The following is a 19,639-nucleotide window of genomic DNA, read 5'->3' as shown; positions in this document are numbered from 1 at the left end:
CTGACTGAACAATAACAAGGTCAAACAGTAAGTATTTATACCTGGAAGCCATCAGTCTCATCCGTGTTGTGGCATCTTGCCAAAAATGCCTTCAGGAGTAGTTTAGCTTGATATGGAGAGAGGATTGGTGAATTGTTTGGGTTTTTTTTTTCTCCCTACTTTGACATTAACAGAGCATTTATGTTTTCATGAATGTGCCCGTCATCCTGGCTGAGTCCTCCCCATCCCCAACAGCCACCAAGGAGTCAGGGAAATGTTGTTTCTCTCCAGTCTGCAAAATCCACACAGATATTTGATCAGGTGGGTTAAAGTGTGGCCCCTGAGAGGCATACAATTTGGGGAAGAGGGCCTGGAGCAAGGGCTGGCCTGATGCTGTGACAGTTCAGCCCCACACCGGCTCTCCACCACCCCCAGGACCAAGCATGTGGAAGGGGGGACACTAGCACATCCCTGTCAAACCGTTTCCCAGGTGAACCTATCGGGAGCTGCCTGGTCCTCTCCTGCTCATGGCATGCCCTGGCACGCTGGGGGAGTGCAGTACCTGTCCTCAATAGCCACTCACCTTTGACCGTGATCCTTCCTTTAACAGCAGCCTGTGTTTAACTGCTCTGTTCCTCCAGCAGCTGCAAAGAGAACTGCAAAGAGGCTGTTTCTACAGCAACCTCCAGGACAGGCAACAGCTCTAGGTTTCTGAAGGTCTCAGAGAGGTTCTTAGCAGAACAGAGGGTCTTCCAATGTGAGGCGATCTGGAGCAAGAGAAACCCCTTCCTGCTATGTGATGCAGCCCTTAATCCCCCCAAGGGATGGCTGAAAGGAATCCAAGATATGGACAGAAGAAATCAAGGCAGCAGATGAGAAATGAATAGACCTTGTGTCCATAGGACAGGCTTGCAGAAACAGGCTGGTCATGACCTTGTTTGCATGCATGGCTTGTGTCTGGCAACAGCAAACATTGGGGTCTGCTTGCACAGGAGATGTCTTACAGCAAACAAACTAAGACACTGCCAGTGCTACTGAGCTGGCGAGGATCAGGACAGGGGTGAGCTGTGTTGGCCACAGCACTTATCTGTGAAACCTAGGGAGTGGCGAAGCCAGCTTTGCTTACGTTGAGCTTGGTGCATGGAGGAGAACTGGGAAGCTCTGTCTCGGGTGTCACAGTTCTGCTTGGTGATGTTCAAGAAGCTTTCGAGGTATTGTATGGGGATAACTCCATCAGCCCTTTAGAAGAACAGGTGGCACCGAGGGACCACTTCTCCCCCATCCTTCTCATGTCACCCTGCAGAAATGTCACAGCACTAACACGGCGCTTACAGCCACCATGTGCTGCCTCCCCTGCCTGCTCAGAGGACCTCAGCCGAACCGTCCCCTGCCTCCCTGGGGCACAGAGCTCCTGAAAGCCACACTGCTTTTGCCCATGTGCGGTTTAGAGAGGAGGGAAAAGGCAAGCTGCCAGCGCCAAAATGTCCCTCTGACATTTTCAGGAGAAATGCAACTGCAGGCTTGGACTGCAGTCTTTGTGTCCCAGGTGATGCAAACTACAAAACAGGAGCACAGACTGAACAGATCATTTTTATCACCCTCAAAGACTTCTAATTCCTGCCTGGGAGATGCTCATCAAGTCAGGGAGGCTTTGGGCCTTGCCAGAAGAAAAGAAATATTGGAGTACTGAGGTTCACAGCGAAATGAAGTGCCCGCTCCGTGCAAAACTGTGGATTAGATTATCAATGGCCAAGTACAGATCTATTCCTATACAGGAACAATTATAAAAATGGAGCCCTTAGATACTATCACAGCAAGCAGTAAACCCCAGTAACTGATGCTAGGTTAGCTCTGGCCTGGCGTGCCCTTAGATGAAGCCCCCATCAGCAGCCTGGTGTTAACTGGGAAGGAAATGTCCCAATTTGAGCTGCTGACAGGTTTAAAAAAAAAAAGAACATTATCTTCTCTGTGATGTCTGCTGGCAGGAGATGTTAAACCACTTATTTATAACTATCTTCCCGAAATGCTTCCCTGCTTGGAAGCCAAACTACAAATCCTGTTTGGTTTGTTGTCTTTAACCAAAGGATGCCGGTATTTCTGCTTCCAGCTGGCAAAAAGACTTGAAGCCAGTGCCAGGCTTCGGTGGGAATAGACTTGGCTTTCAAGGCGTGCTAACACAGATCCAGGAAGGGAGCCTTTTATCAGGCAGAGAGCAAAGTTTTTGGAGTCAGGAAGAGCAAAGATGAGCCAGCAGACGGGTGCCACCGGCAAGCCAGATAGGTGGGTTGTGTCCTGGGGATGGACAAGAGTGTCGGCGTTGCAGGGAGGAAAGGACTGGGGGAAGAGACTGGCAGGAGACTCACCCCAACAGTTTGGCGAGACAGGTCGGATCACCTGCAGGAAGCGAAGAGGCTCAGATGCTGCCCCAGTGCTGTCCCTGGCACCGCAGAGGTCCAGCCCCGGCACCTTGAGCATCACCCTGCTGCACTGTGCCCTGGGCGGGCAACAAAGGCAGTGCCCACAGGTGCTCGGGCTGCCAAGAAGCTAATGGTAAGACCTGACAGTTTATGGAGAGCTCTGTGAAGCAGGCATCAACAGACACAGGAACATGTAGCAAGGCAATGTGCAGTAGGACGTGGCCCTCGGGATAGAAGGGATTTTTGGGGAATGCCCAGGCTTGCAGAGGAGACCACCTCTACGCCGAGGCCAGCTCAAGTCAGCTAAGTCACTGGATCCTGTATTTAAACTTGCCTTTGATGTAATTCCATTAGTAAACACAATATACTCTTTGTTACCATTTTATTGTGTTTGTTTTGCTTTTTATAGGGTTTCTATTCCATTCACTTAGGCCTGAGTATTATAGTGACATGAATGTTTTATGAGATGCACTTCATCTCGCTTATTTAAGAAAATGACATCCAAGTAGTTTCCAAAACAAACAGCCTCACGGCTGGTTAGTGTAGCACTTCCCACCGGAAAGCCCGGGGAGCAGAAGGGCGGCAGCAATGGCACTCGCTGCTGGAGGGGACGGTGCTCGCATGGAGGGAGCACAGGAGCCGCGGTGGCGAGGGGTACGGGGCTGCGGCAGGGCAGCGCTGGGGCGGCCGGGCTGTCAGAGCGGGGTGGCTGCAGCAGCAGCAGCAGGAGGCCAGTGCCAGGAGGAACCGGGTGCCCCAGGTGCAAAAGCAGCCGGGATGTCCCCGCTGCCCAGCAGAAGGGCTGGGGATGGTGCACTCTCCCTCTGCTCCTACAACCCGATGCTGGGCGCAAAGAGGGAGAGCTCCTGGGCTGTCCCCTCCTCACCACCCAGCAGGGAGCCCTCGATGATGAAAGGCACTGTAGAAATGTCATGGCCAGTTTGGGGGGCGGATGCTGTGGGGGAGTATGGGGAGAGAGCTGGTTTCCTTAGCATCGGCTTGGGCGGGGAGGTTGCCACCTCTTGCGTGATGCAGCCTGTCGGTGTGGATGCACTTGTGGACTGAACACACCGGGGGCTGAGCTAAATGTCTCAGGGCTCCCCTCCTCACCGCAGCTGAAGGCAGGGGGAGCGACAGCACTGCTGTTGAGCCAGCAAGATTGGTTAGGGATGGGCAGGACACACACCAGTGTCACCCACGCTGCAGGACAAAGTGCCCTGGTCTTCCATGCTCTGTCCTGCCATCCCCATGGATATTCCAGGTGGGGCAAATCCTGTGCCTTGTGCTCAGCCCTGCTCCTGCATGGGCAGGGGTAAACTGAACTCGGCACAGCGGCTCAAAGCAGTGCTGAAGACATCACCATGGGGGTGCTGGGGCTTCGGCCTGTCTGCATGCACCCGAAATGTGCTGAGGGCAGCTCAGGGGGGCCAGGAAAGAGGGGGTGCATCCCACCCTGGGAGCAGGGCTGCTGGCAGGATCAGTGCTGCCCATGGCCTAGGGATGAGAACTCACCAGGCACAGGATGTCCTTCCTTGTAGCAGGACAGTGTGTCCATGGGTCTGGGCACCAGGGAGTGGGGACAGATGACTGGATGCCACCATCTTGTGCTGCTGCTGGGAAGGGGACGACCACTGGTTTGGGTCCTTCACTGTAGTGGCCAGGAAGGGAGAAAAAGCCTCTCTCCAAGGCACTGGAGGACTCTCCTTGGAAGAGCATGCAGGTGTTAGAGTTGGGTCTTATCTCAATGGCTTTGTGGGATGGCACCTGGCTCACACGGCTCTCCAGGACAGCAGTCTCACCCTGCTGTTTCGAAGAATGCCTTCTGCTGTTCTCCCATGGTGCTGAGGATGCTCAGCTGCATCTGTTCAGCAGGGGCAGGGAGGTACTCGGGGACCGACCGTCCCCTGACTCACCTCCACAGGTGGCCCCAGTGTGTCCCACAGGAAACAGCCTGCACCCGGGCTGGCCTGAACCAACATCACTGCTGCTCTGGTGCACCGGAGCAGGGATGCACCACGAGCTGGACTCCCCTGGGCTGTGCTCCTCCCTGTCAGTGTGGATCACCTGAGAGGTAGGGGCTTCTTCGCCTAAATCCACCTGTGAGCAGTGAGATACTACAGAGGGCTGCTGAGTAGCCAGAGGAAGGTGAATGGGGAGCTGGAAGAAGGGGCGGGGACAGAGAGGAGATGCCAAGAAGGATAAGTGGATTGGGCCAAGAGAAAGTGATAAACCGCCCATCTGAACACGAACTCTATGGCTTCCAGTCCTGATGCTGAATGCATGCAGCCTCACAGCTACTGTCTCCTCCAAGGCATTATAAAGCTCCTGTCTTCACTTCCTGACTGACCCTGGAAAAAATTATTTCTCTGGTAGGAACCACCCCACCCTCTAACATGAATTGCCCCAGGAGTGCAGGATGGCAGACAGATGACCTTTCTCACCAGTTCTTGTCTGGGGAGAGGCACGGAGGAAACCAGCAGCTGGGTTTGGTGAAGACAGAGAGGAAGAAGCCCTGTACATACCTACAAGATGCTGCCACCCTGTTCCACCACTGCAATGGCTCCATGGACCACAGCAATGGTGGGTTTGCCCCCAGCAGGCACTGGGCTACAAGCTGGCCCACACTGCACTGCTCCCTCAGTGGACCAGCTCACCTGCATCCACAGCCTGGGGAGTACCACCTAGCACAAAGTGCCAGCAGCCCAGCTGACAGACTGACTCTGGAGGCCTCCAGATCCTTGAGCCCAGGCCACCAGGAGCATCCACCATGCTAGGGCAGTCCATCGCAGAAGAGGAGGAGGGGGGTGGACTGCAGCAGCAGCCCTCAGCAGAGTGGAGCATGGAATGGCAGTGGCATGCAGACCATGGGAACGGCAGGAGGTAGAGGAGGAGAAACGGAAGCACAGGGTGACTTGTACAGATGGGGGACATCAGACTCACGATGTTAGAGGCACAACTTGTTATGATCCTTTTGTTTTTTTTCCTTTCGTCATCAGAGACAAAGTAAAATGAAACTAAAGTATACAGGATTAAATTAAAATCACAGTTTTGTTTACATTATAAAAGAACGATCTAATAATAATAATATCAAATGAACAATAATAATTAAACAAAACAGGAAAGAAGAAAGCCCTGGAGAATTCCTGCCTGGATGGTGCTCACTGATGGAAGGTTTGTGTGACCGGTTTTATTGTTTGGGGATCATTCCCTTGATAGCTGACTCCCGGTTTACGTATGTGGCCCAGTAGACTAAGTTGAAAATAGCAAAGAGGACTGGAAAGACGATGCGGGACATCTTGTCTACCTTGCTGACACTGTTGTATGTCTTCTTACTCTCTGGGAGCTTCTCCTCTATGCGGGGCATCTTGGGGGGTACGTTGGTGGCAGTAGCAGTGGCAGCAGCACTCTTGGAGATGGTGGGCAGGCCAGGGTCCTTGGCAATGTTGAGGGCATATGTGGTGCCAACAATGTTGTAGGTGTTGTTGGTTTTCTTCGCTAGTGCCACTGGCTCTTTTTTCTAGGGAAGGTGGAAGAAAAAAACATGATTGAGGTGAAGTGACTGTAGAATTGCATGGAGAACATTTTGTCCTCTGAGTTTACCTGCTTGCCCAGATGAGAAGATGGAAAAGGGTGTGAGGAGCAAGAGACCAAGAAGGCATTGTGGAAGGGAAGGAAGATGTGGTGAGAAGATGGCCAGAACCCATGACATCTGCCACTTGAGGGCTGCTGGAGCATAAGGACGTGCTGGACTAGGGTGGACCAGCTACTCCGTGTAAGCCTGGCATGCAGCACGTAGCACAAAGAGGTCCTGGCCTGGCAGCTAGGTCCTGCTGCAAGTCAAGTAACTGAAGCCACTAGCTGGGTTTGTAGCCTCCTTGCAGCCCCTTAGATCAGAGTAGTTGTATAAAAAGGTGTGTGCAGCTGTGCTTGAGTAGTAGCTGCCCTAGATGGGCGACTCCTTGAATGGCTGAGAGCTGCCAGGTCTATGTTGTGTATCACCAGCTTAGTATAAGTGAATGCAGGCTCAAACTACACAGACTCCTTGTTTTCTCTCTCAACTGGGCAGTGTTTTCTGTTGCATGTAAGGTTCAGCCATGGAGAGACGATGCAGGAATGTAGTCTCTAGAAAAGAATGACACCCTGTGTGGTCATCCTGGAGGAAGAGTTTGATCTTCTGCTTTGCTGGCCTGCTTCCTGGGTCAGGTGAGAGGAGGAGACATGACAGAGAATTATAGTTCTTTTTTTTTGTAGTAGTAGTAGCAGAAAGCCAGTGGGGCTTTAAGAATGTGGGTGACAGCATTGCAATACTTTTGCACCATATTACAAGGCCATATCATACACTGCCTCAGTGCCCCAAATACCTCACAGGAATACCTCACAATTTAACATCACAATGTCCAAAATTTCTCTGGGACCCTTTAGAGCACCTCATGACCTACCCAAGTAAGATACAGAACAGATAGAAGGCATTTGCACTAGCCCTGGATTTCAGGACTAGCCATGCTGTCCCTGGGGAAGGAAGGAGAGCTTGCATAGCAAATGGCAAAAGAGGCACTTACGTGACAGACACGATGTACTGAAGGATGATGGAAGATGCTGAAGACAGACAGTTCAGATGTTAATGAAGATGAGTGGACAGGAAGACGGAGCTAGGAAGTCATGATAGGTGTTACCCCCACTCTGGGGATCTTCCTGTTGCTGTCAGGGGCCTGAGACCAGCTGCACCGTAGACCATATCATATAAAGCAATCCAGGTCTACCAGGAGAAGCCCACTGAATGAAATCTATTCATATGCAAACATCAGGCATCCTACACATCCCAGCACTCATGTACTCCATGTGGTGTCCACTGTAATTACAGAAGAGCCAGCATTAGATACAGCAATGACTCATGGTGGGAATCTAATACCTAAACTGAGAATGAGGTGTGACTTTGGATCTCATTTTCTATTCAAAAGCAATTGAAACACAAGGTAAGGCTCATCCGGGCATTTCCCAGGGGTGCTTGGCATGGTCTTGCATGTACATGTGAGGGAACTATGTACAAAGTGATCGTCAGGAGAAGGGGAGAGTGTGCAGCCAGCAGGACCTGTACATCTCCCTACCCTAGCCTGGGAACTGGTAGCAGACAGCATTGCTGGGTAGCACTGGGAGCTGCAAAGGCCACATTTGCCCAATCTGCTCTGCAGAGATACTCCAAGGGCTTTAGCTTTCATACTGTATTTCCAGTTTAAATGTGTCCACAATCACCATGGATATTTCTGGGTACCTTAGGAAATAATTTTCCACAGTGATTTTCAGAGGGACACTAAAAGCAGACCTCTGTGCAATCTTTAAACCCCCCTCCAATAACATCATAGCCAGGCCTGCAGCCTTGTAATAATGCCAGCAATTACAGAAATTAACTTGCTGTTAGAAGGAGGTCTAAATGCCTTCAGACTCCAGATCAGATTAAACCACTGATCAGACCATATTCATAGTCTTTTATGGGAGTGGGTGTTATGATCTTTAACGATTAACTGAGCAACTGATTTCTGCAATCATTAGAGCCATGTTAACTTGTACCCCCTGCACAGCAGGTGAACTTTTCCTGCTAAAGAGCTGACAAGAAGCAAATAAAGGACTAAAGATGTTTCACCTTCTAAAACATTTAAATATGCTTAAGTATGATTACTTATTAACAGAGCTACAGGAGGTAATAAAATAATTAATAATCAGTAATGAAATGAAAAACAGATTGTTGTTCACAGAATGTAATTTGAAGTGCACTGTGATTATTTTAGTATTAATCAGCTGTGTTATTTGTTACAGGAATAAGATGACTACAAGTGACATGACATTTTCAACCTGGCTAGCTTTTCTGCCCCAGAGCTTGGAAAGTGGATTCGTCTTGCCTGGCCAAAGGCATCTGAAAACAGCAGGCTGAAACAGAGTAAAGTCAGGCAAACATGAATGCTGTGGATGGTGATAGCAAGCTACTGCTCCTATTAGTGTGATCCAGAGCCCCCCAGCATCAACTTGGGCTTCTCTGGACCTCAGATGAAGCTGTTCAGGTACTGCAGAGGCTTGGGAGCCTACAGCCGGGGCCTTTTTCCAGCTGCCTATGGAGTCTTCTGCCCTGGTCAGAGCTGGGAGCCTGGGTAGCCTTTGGGAAGCACCCAGAGCACACACCGCCTACACCAAGGCACATGTGTGTGCTCTGTATGTGCTCTGCTCCTGAGATGTCAGAAGAAATGGTTCAGTCTGAACTTTACTGGCTTGTGCTTTACAAGTAAGTGTTTTGGGCAAGATTTTGACAATCAAACGAAGAAAAATGTGCTTATTGCTGTCAGCTGCAAAGTAGCCCCCAGCCTTCCCCCTGCACCTTTATCTGTGAGGAGTTCCATGACCTACTGAAACAGCAGGAAAGAGTAGAAAAACAGCAGGCAACCCCACATTTGCTTTGAGAACTTGTCCCATTTAAAACATCTATGTTGCAAAGCAATTCCTGCATTTACGGCCCTGTTTGGGCACAGGGAGACTGAACCTCTGCATAAAGCTGCCCCTGCGCTGCTCTCCTGAGGAAAAAGCTGTGAAAGCTGGTCTAGAGATAAATATGTTCCCTGGATATTGCAGTCTGACAAGTTCTTCCACAACACACATACTGGAAAACAACAGCATTTTTGTTAAATATTCTTGTCTTCAAGCCTTTCTGTTGAGGAGCTAATGGCTGAACATCTAAATTATGGGAACTACTGGTTCTGCCTATGATCTGCTGGAGATACAGTTCTCTGCACCTGCTCCTCGGCTAGAAATTTGGGTTGGAAGCACTATCCCTCTGACAGGCCACTCTGAAGGTCACCATCACTAATATCTTCAGTACTTGAGAAATGCAAGGTATCTGCCACTTGCCATTCTACAGAAAAGTCACTTTATTGATCTCCAAGCAGCTCTAGTCTCTGACATACTTGTATCCTATAATTCAAAGCCCAACAACTGCAGTTGCTGTTCCAGCAAACATGTCACTCCTTCCTCATGCCAGCCAAAGTTCGCCTCAGCAGCATGCCAGAGACTTGATCCTATCAGATAATAGCCGCAAAGTGTTTTACACTGAGATGCCTGTACCCTGAGCAGAGGCAAAGACTCCAAACAATGCAATCTGGCATTAACAAGCAGGCTACGTCAATGCCAGGTTACTGTCAGCCACTGGTGTAGCCCTTGGCATCACTCATCCCTCCCATCTCTTCATTCAGATTACATGGGACTGAGCCTAATGATCTTATGCTCCCTGGATCACCAGACAGACTCAGAAGTTGGATGGAGTCAATAATCAGCCCAATACACCACGCAGATAGTGTTGAGAGCAAGACAGTGAAATGTTGTTGAATGATACATGGACTCTAGTGAAGATGCTGAGAACATAAATCACTTGCAGTGCTATGAAGAGCTACAGGTGATTGCAAGTGCAGTAGGACAAAGGACACATGGGCTGCAGAGCATGGTCAGCAAGGGAAAGTCCCAGCAAAAACATATTTACCATAGTGAGGCAGAAAAAAAAGATGGGTCTGAAACACCCCATGAGTCTGTAAGACTTCAAACTGGTGGAAAAGGGTGGCCTGTCAAGGTTGGTTCTAGTTCCTCTCTGTTGGCAAGGAGGGGATTTAAACAAAGATGCCACAAATGGAAAGAAACAAAGGAGAAAGAAGAATGATTCCCAAGTGACCTGGATCAAGGGGCAAACTTTAGAATTGCTGAAGAGTGAGTTGGACAAAAAGCTAGGCTTTAGTCAGTGGAAAAGGCACCTAGTGCAAATGGTGAGCATCCCCATCACTTCCAAAATACAAGAAAGAAAACCATGATGATGATATCAAGAGAAGTCTGGAGGATGCTTTTTGGTGACCTTCTCTTAGTGAACAGACATGTGAAAAGTATATAAAAAGCCTGGACCTAACCTTCTCACCATGCACTACAGGATTATTGTCTTAAGGATGAGAAGGATAAAGATCCAGGACTATTCCTCCATCCAAACTGTGTCTTTCTTTGTTTTCATGTGTCTGACTGCAGCTACTTGTATTGTTTTTGTTGATTCTTGCCACCCAGGATTTCAGAGCAATGTCACACAAGCACAGATACAGAGCTAAACCAGATTTTATGCTAGACATGGCATTGCAGGCAGAAGTGGGTTTAAGTAAGCATCTTCCAAAGATCCAAAGCACCTTCCATCCTGAGGAACAGACAGCACTACTTTGCAGGGAACTCCCTGGTAAATGTCATCCTTGCAGACTTCATGAGTTTCCCAGTGGCAAAGTCACCATTAATGGTTGTCTCTCTGGATCCTCACTGTAACAGCTGCTCAGAAAGTGACCTTGTTGGCTCCAGAGATGGCCATCCTTATGGTTGGGATGAATGGATGGGATGGGATGGATGGATGAATGGATCTCATTCTGTTCAGACACAGCCCTTCTGTCCTGAAGTGGATCCTTTTAACAAGATATTTTGAGGATGCTGGAGATAAAGAGCTTTCCTGGCTACTGAAACCACTCATCTTTCAATCTCTTTGGCCTCTCACTTGTCCCCAACTACTGCCATCTCCCACCTTCCTCCTGATGATATTTTTTAAAAAATCATCTTTACTAAACGAGTTTTCCACACTGGATTCAGATACCTCTCTCCAATTTGATCTGCACCTCTAGGTTGGTTGCAGCCACTCTGCCATACAAAGGGAGAGGAAAACCTTCATCCACAATTAGTGATTACTGGTGGCCGGCAGGAAAGGTTTGAAAAATATTTGGGTCCAAGAAGCATTAGTCAAATCTTACCAGAGTGCGTGTTAAAGGGACTTTTTGGTAACATCTATGGTGGTATCTGCCTGTCTTTCATTATAGGACAACTGCAGAGAATGTGCAGAGTAGCTCCCAGCTAGAACCACAACCCAGCTGTGGTTATAGACAGAACATCATCATGATCATTTATGATGCAGAGATCAGCAATTCACCAAGATCAGCCCATCATGATAGATTCTACCGGAAAAAATGCTCTGTTCCCACCTAAACCGATGGGTTGGCTGAAGGGGAGAAGGAGAGAATGGAACCAGCCCTGAAAGAGTGAACATGCTGGGAGTGCCTGTCACCAACCAGCAGCTTTTGCAAGGTAGTGATTTCTTTCAAATGGGATGGGAAGCATTAGTGCTGCCTACATTTGAGGTGAGGGAAGGGCTGATGCTTATTGATTTTTTTTTCATGTTCATGCAATGAAACAATCAAACCTGGAGTGAGGATCCTTGCCATCACATCAATAAAAAGCATTCTTTTTGGCTGGGGGGAAGGCTCTCCAGAGACCAGGGCTCAGCCTGGGCTTGTCACTGGTAGTTTTACTCCTGATACAAACACTTTAAAATGCCAATAGTTATTCTTTTGCCTCCTCTTTCTTTTGTGGTTTCCACCACCTGGCTTGTCAATTGTTTCAAGAAGAGCTAATTAAAGGCTGAAACTGAGCCAATGAGGCACCTTCATTGCGTAGCAAATTCACTGCTTGGACATATTCAATGGAATAAAGATGAAAAGCAAATATGGTGACACATCGTATTCCCAAGCTCCCTGGAAGCCCACTACTCTTCAGGGAGCTCTCTGAGCTGCAGAGAATGGGAGCGGGTTAGCCTTCTAAGATAAAGGTTAGAGTTAGCTTGAAAAAACATCTCCAAATTTGGAGTCCTTCCTGATTCTCCAGCATAATACCAATAGCAGCAAACTCGCAAAGAGCACTCCCTCTGAAACATTCCTGGTCCTCCTTTGTTTTCTTGTTTGATTACCATGTGCACAAACATTCTGCCTGCTCTTACCCTATTGTTTCAGCACTGTTAGTCTTGCAGTGCTGGGTCAATGAATAAATTAAGGAGCGTGCTTCTTCTGTGACAAATAGAAGCTTTTGAGCCTTTGCTGCTTTTTTGGCTGTGCCCAGTTCACATAATTGCTCAAGGCTGAGCAAAGTCAGTGAATCCTGATTTTGTGCTGATTTTCCTGTCCCTGAAAGGGATGTGGTTGCTTTGAGGACCTGTTCTGATCCTTTGCTCATGCCAATGACCCGGGAAAGGCTTCTCTCATCTCTAGAGGCCAGATTAGCGTTATTGTTCACGATGGAAGTGGAAGACCATCAACTGGCCTCCTCTGGAGCCTTTCTGCCGTGAGTCTGTTGCTTAGACCACAGCTGCAAAAGCAAACAGATAGAGACAGTCCAAGAAACACAAGAGAGAGGCATTCAACACCCAGTGATGGCTGTGATTCTCCATAAGGCCTCTGTTCTCCTGCTTTGACCTCCATACCAGAGAGACGACTGGCTGTTGTCTTCCCAAAAGTTACTGCAATTCTGCCAGGTATTTGCATACAGCCCCACAACAAATTTAAACAACACATTAAAATGCAAAGGAGAAAAATATAAAGGCTCCAGAACCAAGAACAAGGACAAAGCTGATTTTCAAATTGATTCAATAAATATAAACAAGGAGCAGCATGCTACAGTAAGCGATTTCTCCGCGCAGCCGAGATTAAATCAGTTAGGAGGGAGGGGGCACGAGCAGGGGTAGCGGTGGCTGTCAGGAAGGAAGCTGCCAGAGAGGCTGATCCCGAGTGAGAAGGGAAAACGTGGGTGATGCTAGGCACTAATTTACTGCCAGTTGCCGTTTCTGATTGCTTGCTTCCCACCCACCCTCTTTGCCCGAGCTTACAAAGCAGCAGCTGCCGGCAGTTGCGGGCAACAGCACAAGCATTAGACCTTCCCATCACTGCACCATGCTTGCCCGTGCCAGGGGAGACCTACAGTCAGGGATACCAGCCACAGGGGACACAGCGGAGTAGGACCATCTCCATTGGTGAGGCTAGCATCCCATGGTCTACTTGGGTTTGTGTGGCATGCTAGCAACATGGAACGTGACATTTATGGGTTGGAGGGAGAAGAAAGGAGAGGAGACCACCGGCGGAGCAAGACCAAAACATGCACGCATTCATGCTTCCACCGGCAAATGGTCGTGCAGAAGGACGGAGGGAAAAGTGAGCAGTCAGGTCTGGGTGTTTTTCTCCAGCTAAGCACAGTGGCCAGCCCTCCAAGCCCTTCCTCCCTCGACCCTCAAGAACCACTCCAGTTGAGACCTGAGCTGAGGACCCCAGTAAGTAGCATCCAGCCTCCCGGAGTGCTGCGGGGCTGCATGTTACCCACTCCTGGCCCCAGCGCAGCTCTCTCGTGCAGTGTTTCTTCACCACCCGCTCCCCCCCAGCCTTGGCCACAGGGCTGACCTTCATCTCTTGGGCTTCCAGCACCTTCTTGCCATCCCAAGCCCAGCTGCGCTTGGTGAAGTAGTTGACGGTGGCAAATTCGATCAGCGCAGAAAACACAAAGGCGTAACAGACGGCTATGAACCAGTCCATGGCCGTCGCGTACGCCACTTTAGGTAACGAGTTTCTTGCGCTGATGCTTAGTGTGGTCATGGTGAGGACGGTGGTGACACCTATGGAAACACAGCAGGAGACAAGGTTGGTGTGAGACCATACACTCGTACCCACCCAGTTTCTCCTCAAACCGCACAGTTGGCATTTCCATCATGTAAATTTAGAAGCCATGCTCTAAGTCATGTGGCCCACATTCCTTTGTAATTAGGGGAGCCTTACCTAGCACAAGTCTGTGGTGCAACTCAGAGTAACAAAACAGTCCAGGTTGGAAGGGAAGTCAGTTTGCCCAACCCCTGCTTGAATCAGGGCCAACTTCAGGTTGCTCAGGGCCTTCTCTGGTTCAGTTTTGAATATCTCCAATTCATATAATCAATGGCAAATGTCTGCATTAGGATGAAATTAATCTTGCCCAAACTCCATCAACTAGATCTCTGCTCACTATAAAAGAGTCCTAGCTCATAGGTAGGCACCTGCATTCAATCCCTTGTCTGCTAGTAGGGTAAGTTGCATGATGCTAGACCCAGCTCCCTCATGTAGAATATGCCATGGAGAAGCCTCTGGTTGCTTTTGCAATAAAAGACAAACAATAAAATAACAGTAAAAAGGACAGCCAGATGGTTGGGAACTACACAGAGGACCAGAAACTGGCCACTTATCCAATGTGGTTCTCTCAACATTTTGGAAATAGTGTCTTGTGACCTGCATGGATGGACGTCTGGGATCCTGGGTCCTGTCGGCACAACCAGGCACCCGTCAGTGGCCCAAGCTGCCAGAATGAGTGTCACAATGATAAATCTTAAAAAAATGATCTGTTGCAAAATGCCTTTTAAAGCTTTTTTTCCTTAAAACAAGCAACCATTGCTATCCATTTTCCCCAATAATGTGCTCTTCAATTAAAAATGCATTATAAAAATATTGACTAATTTTCACTTCCCTTAAGCCATTCTCCTGGTAATTGAAGAGTTTCAATAATATTGTTGACAATATGCTCTGAGGGGCAAAAAGAATAAAAAATTGGAGTTCTCATTATTTTCTTAATAGGAAAGCAAGGCAATTTGGGAGCAAAGACATTTTTCACAAAGGTAGGTTTTAATTTTTCAGTCAGCTCTTTCTTGCTCAGTCTGGGCTGCTACTCGAGGAAACCTGTCTAATTGCAAATCTCAGGATAACATAGGAGGGAATCAAATATCCTCAGAGAAGGGCTCACCCCCAGTGTCAGGAGTGCAGAGATACTCCAGAACTGATGCAGATGTAATAGCCCACCTGGGTCATGGACAGACATGGGGTCCGGCTGTGCACTCTGTGGGCTTTAGTTGCAAACGATTCACAGATAGATGAGTGAGTAAAGTTCATTAATGACTCTCTATATGCCTGAGCTGGTCCTATTTTCCACGTGGTTTCTGCCTGAGCCTCCCCTTTTCCATTCTGTTGGGTGAAAACACCAAAAAGTGGGTGCCAAGGGGCCGTAGCCTCTCTTCTTCACTGTTAACACAGTTCAATGCAGGTCTTGCAGTCTGGATGGTGCAAACCAGTTTGGTCATACTAACCACCCAGCTCCCTGCAGCTGCACTCCATCCTGGGGATCACTGTAGGATTTGCCTCACTAGGGAAAGGAAGGCAACCTTGTGCTAACGGGAAGAAGCTGAGGTCAACTGTAAATTTTAAAGCTTGTTCATGACCTACATTTCATAAGCCCCAGTAAACACAAAACCCATAATGATTCCCTTCTAGTTCATTTAGGAGGGTGCAGAGCCACCTGTGACCCTCCCCACATCCTGTTCCAGTCCACAGCATGGGAACAAGGTCCAGACCTGTGGAGAGGGTCCAGAAAGGAGGACATCAGCCTTGTTGGGTTTGTGGGAGTATTTCTATAATGACTCTTGCTACAGAGAAAATGCTTCATGATCTTTGAAACCAGACCACCTTCTGTCTTATTCAAAAACATGAGCAGGTGGTACCATATATCCCCACACTGCTTCGTGACTTTTGTCCAATATACTCTCTATTAAGTGGTATCTGCTGGGCACTGTTATTTCCAGGAAATACAATCCTGCAGCATCACACCTGGTCTGTGAGCATGTGTGTGTAGATCCTGAACTAAAGGTCTTGGCAGGAAAGCACAAAGCAATTCTGTTATTAAAAGTTTGTAAAAGCTATTAATATATGTGCAATGCCAGCCTGACACTTTGCCTCGGAGAGAGGACCTGAAATGAGCTGAAGAAAATAATAACAATATATTTACCATGCAGTTATACTGTCTCAGCCCAGGAACTTGTTATGTGGAGCTCTGACCAGGGGCACATTAGCAATTTCAAAGGTAGAGCTTTAAATGCCTCCCCATGTATCTGTGCTCTCCTCAACTCAAAAGCCAATATAGATAAGCAGACACAGCCAAATGCATATAATTAGATGATCAATACCTTGATTACTGTTAATATTTATGGCTTGGCTTGTAGCAGAAACATGGACAGGAGTATTTTTGCAGTGATTCAGTGGAAGCAGGGGCACTGGGAAGACGCTGAGAGCTATTCTGGGAAATGGCCAGCAGCTTCACTGATGCCGGTCAAGACCTGGAGAAGACCAGCTCTGATGCTCAGTCTATTTCCCGTCCTTTGTGGTGCCTTTCTCCCCCAACCTGAGAGGACGCCCCCAGGCTCCCAGACTCACCAAAAACTGTTCGGGCAGGAACGGACTCCCTGTTAAGCCAAAAGGAGACCTGGGACAGGATGACTGTCATAATGCAAGGTAGGTAGGTCTGGATCACAAAGTACCCAATCTTCCGCTTGAGGTGGAAGTGTGTGGTCATGACGACGTACTCCCCTGCAGAGACAGCCAGTTAGAGATGCTGAGCAGCCTGTGCTTTCGAGGATGGGGCCAGCTGACCACCAATCCACCTCTAAACCACTAAAGATCTGTCCTGAACAAACTTTCAAGTTCTTAGATTAAATTGCAGCATGTGTCTCATATTGTTACTGGCTGGCATACCCTGGTATCTTACAGTACTGTAGACCACCCTAACAGCTGTGGGAAGGAGGGATGCATGCTGCAGCACACTGTCAGCACTGACTTTGCACGTCCTGCACACGCACACACAGCTGCTGTGCCATGCCAGGCATGTGCCCCAGTGTAGCCTGGGTGACTTCCACATAGCATTTGTCCTTTCAAAACACTTCTCTGGAGACTTCTTTAATTCACCACAAAACGGTTGTGGGACAAAGGCAAATCAATGCCAATAGATAACTGGGCAATAGGCTTTCCCTGTTTCACCCCAGGCGCAAGATACCTCTGGGGATCTCTCCCGACCCAGCTCCCATCCCTTTTCTGCTCCAGCCCAGGGAGCCATGTCGTGGGTAAGATCCCTTAAGCTTAGAGAGACCCTAACAATGCTTCAGTAGGATTCAGGACAGAGGATTTTATTTTCTCTGACAATCCTGAAAATATTCCACCTTTCCTCATGGTAACTATCTCAAAAATCAGGGCAAGTTCTGTTGTTAAAGGTCTGGGCTGTAAACCAAAGAAGCAGCTGTCCCTATTTTTCCTCAATGCCCTATTCCTCCACTCAAAGCTTTGGATATTTTGTTGGATTATTGTGCCTTTTTGTTGTGAGCGTGGCTCTGCTAAATCATTACACACAGGAGCCTTTAGCAGCTTTCGTGCCACTTCAGGTTATTCATCTGTACATTTTACTACAACTTAAGTAGAGAGATGGGTCAGATATTATGACATTTAGTTCCCTGGACTCCCCACATTTCCCCAAGGGAGGTGATATGAGTTGTTACAGACAGACACTATTAAAATCAAGTGCACCAGAGAGGAAATATCCTCAAATGAGAGAACTACTGGTGCATACAGAAGAAAAAAAAAATAGAAAAGAGAAAAAGAAAGATGAGAGACACACATGAGATAACAGAAGCTATCAGTACTTGGATTCAGAGGGGAAGGGAGGAGCAGCAGATGGGAGAGAAAGATGATTAATATTGGTCATTAATCAGAGGAAACATTTGTTTGGGATAATCTTCTACTAGCTATGATAATATTTTTGTAAGCAGATGCAGTGAAAATCACACTGAACATTATGTTGCATTTACCTCCCCTGCCCGCAATGCTCTCCTGAGGACTGGAAAGGGATCCAAGACAAATGAACCCACACTACCAAGAACCAGCTGGGCAAGGTGGGGCAAATTTTCCACACAACAGATCATTTTTAGATGCTTGAAATCAGTTTTCTAGGTTATGGGCGATAAGGCTCTTTAAGTGGAAACCACTAAAAGCTAAACCGTTTACTGCCTCTTGGTGACTGCTCCAGATGTCCCCAGCCATATTCTCCAACTGCACGTGGCTTGGGAAGTACTGTGGTGCTCACCGCCCACAGGTACTACCTCTATAATTATGCCAAATCGTGGCATTCAAAGCCCATGGGTCCCTCTCGTCTGACAGTGTGCTCAGCCCACGCATCGCGGTCCCACAAGTACCTGTGCTGGATCGAACCATCTCTGTCCCAACAACATGGCCCAGCAGGTCATACTGGTTCAGGCGAGATCCACCCTTCGCTACTTCCACTGATTTATCCTTCCCCAGTGTCCAGGTGTAGATCACCTCCGTCTTTGTGTAGGCATCTGCGGAGGAGAAAGAAGAATGAGGTTTGTGCTTCTGCCTGACCTAAAATATACCAAAATTAGCCTGTAGCCAAATTAATCCTGCTGTGCATTCCTCAGAGCCACATGGCTGAGCACAGCGAAGCATGGCCAGAGACCGAGGCAGTTCAGCAACTGTTAAATCAAATGAACAAAAGGGAGCTGGGGTTTTCAGAAGGGAGCTGGAAGAGGGGGCAGAGCACTGTCATTGAGAGACATGCTGTCCCCTTGACGTGCTGACTCTGCAAGGGCTGGCTCCAAGCAGAGACAAGATAGGAAGGTGTCCAGACCAGCAGGCTGCTGGGGCAGCAGGACAGCCACAGTCCTGCCATGCCAGGGACCAGGAGAGTCATGCTGGTAGCAGCTGGCGAGAAAGGCTAAACGCAAATGAAGTTGAATTTTAGGCTAAGGAGAAAAAGTTAAAAATCTTTACTCTCACTCAGAAGCAACCCTCTCCAAGCCTCTCAACTTTGGAGGTAGTGTGCCCTCCCACCAAGATGCTTTTTCCCCTGCATGACCCTGTGTTTGCCAGCCTCCAGGCCAATCCACCAGGCAGCGATGGGGGTCAGTGCTGAGAAAAGCCTGCCTGCACATTGCACGAGAAACAGCAGGCAAGTGTTGCTGGACTGCTGCATGGGGTAGCACTGGGCTCAGGGCCAGGGCATCCTTCCAGGAGCTTGCAAGTTCCCCTCTCTATCCCACCTGCCCAACTCCCCATATGCAAACTCCTCTCTCCGACACACACAGCCACCATCACCTTCACAAGCCTTTGTGACCAAAATCCTTCTTATCCTCATAGCCACTCCCTTTCCCAACAGTGCCTGCATGCTCTTGCTTTTGCCAGTCCTATCATATCCAGAAATTGAGTCTCTCCAGGCTCTACTGGGAGATACTTCTCCCCATAATGCCCAAGTTTCCTGTCCATACCCATTCTGCACTGTTTTTTTAGGCAAGAACGAAGTTCAGTAAAACAAGTTTTTAATTCATTTTTACCACCAGCTTCTCCTATTAAGACATAAATTGGCTGGGGTCAGGTCAAGCAGTGGCTCAGGTCTGCTACAGAAATCTCTCAGCTCCTGCTTTGTGGAAGATTGTGTCCTGAAACAATCAGATTTCTCTAAGCTTTTTGAAACAACCATTGTTATCCCTGCACTGTAGGTTTTGGCAAACCTATTAAATACTAAGTAGGCAC

At 48.3% G+C, this 19,639-nt stretch overlaps 1 protein-coding gene across 1 annotated transcript in view; it reads right to left on the bottom strand.

Moving 5' to 3' along the window:
* Positions 1-5,429: 5,429 nt before the first annotated feature.
* Positions 5,430-19,639, bottom strand: part of GABRA3 (gamma-aminobutyric acid type A receptor subunit alpha3) — a 70,161-nt gene continuing 55,951 nt past the window's right edge. The window contains exons 7-10 of the mRNA XM_075054576.1: positions 18,286-18,429; positions 16,481-16,633; positions 13,661-13,872; positions 5,430-5,913 (exon numbers count right to left, since the gene is read on the bottom strand). Of these exons, the coding sequence (XP_074910677.1) occupies positions 5,584-5,913; positions 13,661-13,872; positions 16,481-16,633; positions 18,286-18,429 (839 nt within the window). The 3' untranslated portion in view covers positions 5,430-5,583. The remainder of the gene's footprint in view (positions 5,914-13,660; positions 13,873-16,480; positions 16,634-18,285; positions 18,430-19,639) is intronic.

This window comes from Buteo buteo, chromosome 22 (genome assembly GCF_964188355.1).
Source record: "Buteo buteo chromosome 22, bButBut1.hap1.1, whole genome shotgun sequence".
In the NCBI taxonomy this organism is placed as follows: Eukaryota; Metazoa; Chordata; class Aves; order Accipitriformes; family Accipitridae; genus Buteo; species Buteo buteo.
This window is presented reverse-complemented; position numbering and strand designations above follow the sequence as displayed.